Source organism: Cynara cardunculus (assembly GCF_001531365.2).
Source record: "Cynara cardunculus var. scolymus isolate 2C chromosome LG 12, CcrdV1, whole genome shotgun sequence".
NCBI lineage: Eukaryota > Viridiplantae > Streptophyta > Magnoliopsida > Asterales > Asteraceae > Cynara > Cynara cardunculus.
Genome location: NC_037539.1, coordinates 34,415,210 through 34,417,310, shown reverse-complemented (window position 1 = coordinate 34,417,310; position 2,101 = coordinate 34,415,210). Strand labels below are relative to the sequence as shown.

General features: G+C 40.1%; 1 protein-coding gene across 1 annotated transcript in view; it reads right to left on the bottom strand.

Moving 5' to 3' along the window:
• The window catches only part of LOC112523850, a 1,511-nt gene extending 1,218 nt beyond the window's left edge, over positions 1 to 293 (bottom strand). The window contains exon 1 of the mRNA XM_025133524.1: positions 9 to 293. Within this exon, the coding sequence (XP_024989292.1) occupies positions 9 to 293 (285 nt within the window). The remainder of the gene's footprint in view (positions 1 to 8) is intronic.
• Between the last annotated feature and the right edge of the window lie 1,808 nt (positions 294 to 2,101).

The following is a 2,101-nucleotide window of genomic DNA, read 5'->3' as shown; positions in this document are numbered from 1 at the left end:
CTTTTTACCTTTGTGAAACTTAATCCATGTTTTGCAAATAAAGCATCCAAGGCAGATTTAAGACTTACAGCAGATGTATCCATGACATGAACAATGCCAACAAATATTTCTTGAACAACTCTGACTTTGTCAACAAACCTCAAAACCACGACCATTTGTTCTTTTCTAGAGACATCACTAGACTCATCCACCAACAAAGCAAATACATCATCACCAATTTCCCCAATAACATCTTTCAACACCTCTTCCCCAAAGCAAGTAACAAGATCTTTTTGAATCTTTGGATGTAACATCCCAAAATTTAAAACAAAGCGGAAACTGGAAATTAAAATAAACTGACCAACACGGGAAAAAGGGTATAGCGATAACAAACAAAAGAAAGGCATTAAATAACAACCTATTTATCTACATCATCCTATGGCTAGATTAAAGACAGATGTTTCTATCGGCTCCAACAAAAGTCGTAACATCAAGTATARCGACGCTCCAAAATGCCAAATGCTTTAGCTACACAAAAGCCTTTTTCGAGAMCACGCTCCCYTCAACCCTCRTTAGACCCGCCGCTAAAAGAACCTGACAAACAAGTCATTTCGAGAAGAGTGTTAGGCTTACGCCTAGTGAGTCCAAACGGTGAGATAAATAAACCATAAAACCCTTATATATATATATATATATATATAAGCATACCCAGATACATAACGTAACCTTAAATAATTATGCAAGGAACAAGCAATTCCAAATATCACACGGTGGAGCCAAAACGTCCGAAGACGACGGGGGAGACCCGATTACCGTGGATTATGACGGAACACAAAGTATGTCATATATCCACGTTGTAGAGCATCATTTACAGGCTTAATACCATTGACGTCAACCTAAACCAGTCATGTAGTCAGTCGTGATCATAAGCTCTTTATTTCGGTAATTACATAATAATCACAATGCCTATTACCGAGTGTAAGTGAGAAGATGATTTGGTAATTACATAATAATCATAATGCCTATTACCAACTTACACCATCATTCCCACGAATAAAATAAAACGACATTCATGTCTATAATTCCATTACATTCTAGTGACATATCCAAAACATAACRTCTTTAGCATATACACAATTATACTTACTAAGATTTTGCATCAACCCTTAGTGCAATGAAGTACTCACACCCGACCATACGACTTCGACTATAGAGCGTAAAGGTGTTAAGTGCCTTAAGACCAACAGCATTTGAAATGGGCATCTCAACAAGTGATATACATATATCTTTCCAAAATAGGCGGGATCTCTAATTTCGCTCTTTACCTAAAGAGATTTCCATTTCCAAACCAACAAGTATTCTCACCTAACTTAKGTTCGAGGTAAAGTGCAATGCATTCCTATCGATGATTATAAAGTTTTATAATTTAGAATATAATGAACTCACTTTTGACTCRATAATCACATTTCATATAAACAAGTAGGTTTCATAGGAACTAGAGTGTAWGACAACAAAATACATCATTATACTTGTTATAAAGTCTTAAAAGTATGGAGTGAACTCACCTCGTAGGATTTAAGAGAAATCCTAAGATCTTGAAGCTAAATGGAAGATGGAGAAGGGTACTAAAACAGTAAGGTATGGCACAATACAGCAGCTACTGTTGCTGCTGTTTGGCTCGGCGCAGACAGCACRGACARCCTGTTGGTTGGTCAAGTTGTACGCAATGGTCTCGATCCTCACTGCTGCTTGTTGCGGCTGGTGGTTGCTGCTTGCTTTAGGCGAAAAAGTGAAGAAAACAATGGGTTTTGGCCACTGTTTGCTGCTGCTGTTTTGGGCGCAAGAGGCGAAGAAAACTGTGGCTTTTGGCCACTGTTTGCTACTGCTGTGGTTGCTGTCGGAGACGAACGAAGAACGCAGCAGCTTGCTGCTTGCTGCTGGTTGCTGGTTACTGCTTGACAGTCGGCACGAAGGAGGAACGGCAGCAGGCGCTGCTGGTGCTGCTTGACAGTCGGCACGAAGAAGGAACGGCAGCGGTGCTGCTGTAAGCTGATCCTTTCCCCCTTGTCTTCGTTTTTGCAGGAAAAGCCCCCTCCCTTTCCAACTTTCTACTACCCCCCCC